The sequence below is a fragment of the Phytophthora parasitica genome (assembly GCF_000247585.1).
Source record: "Phytophthora parasitica INRA-310 unplaced genomic scaffold supercont2.15, whole genome shotgun sequence".
NCBI classification, from domain to species: domain Eukaryota; phylum Oomycota; class Peronosporomycetes; order Peronosporales; family Peronosporaceae; genus Phytophthora; species Phytophthora nicotianae.
The window spans coordinates 603,191-603,728 of NW_008649001.1; the positions used below are offsets into that span (position 1 = coordinate 603,191).

Consider the following 538-nt stretch of genomic DNA (forward strand, 5'->3'; position numbering starts at 1 on the left):
GGGATTCATCCACAATCGTACCTACCCCACTTTGACTAACGTTTGTATTGATCAATACAAAAAAGAAGGCAGAAATAGCTTAACGTCGTGTATAATACAGGATAACCGTTTTTTATAAACGTGTCTAATACGGGCTCTCGCTCTGGGGGGGGGGGGGGGATAGAACGGTATTTAGAACGAATTATCCGTCGGCACATTTTCTAATTAGATCATTTAGCATTTCTATTAACCTAATTTAGCGAAACCAGTCACTCGAACTCATTGAACTCGAGAGGATGCGAGGCTCCACTTCCGGGGCGTGAGCTGGCGATTCACGTTGGCTATGCTTCACGTCTTCAATCAGCTGCACGTATCGACGTGCGTCGTCTTTTGCAATGTCGACGAAAGATAGCAAACTTGGATACTTCACAGAGAAGTGATCACTGAATGCCCGATTGTAGCTCTCCAGTGGTTGTTCGATTGTGAAGGTCGATACCGGGCGCAGCCATACTATCCACGTTTCAGAGATCCGCGCCGTAAGTAGTCATCCAGGTCTTTC

The 538-nt window shown here is 46.3% G+C and overlaps 1 protein-coding gene across 1 annotated transcript; it reads right to left on the reverse strand.

The window, feature by feature from the left end:
• Window positions 1-235: 235 nt before the first annotated feature.
• PPTG_22327 (hypothetical protein) lies at window positions 236-488 on the reverse strand (the record flags this gene model as incomplete). Its single annotated transcript, XM_008903367.1, has 2 exons — window positions 236-366; window positions 476-488. The coding sequence occupies 2 exons, from the start codon at window positions 486-488 to the stop codon at window positions 236-238; spliced, it is 144 nt and encodes a 47-aa protein (XP_008901615.1).
• Window positions 489-538: the final 50 nt, after the last annotated feature.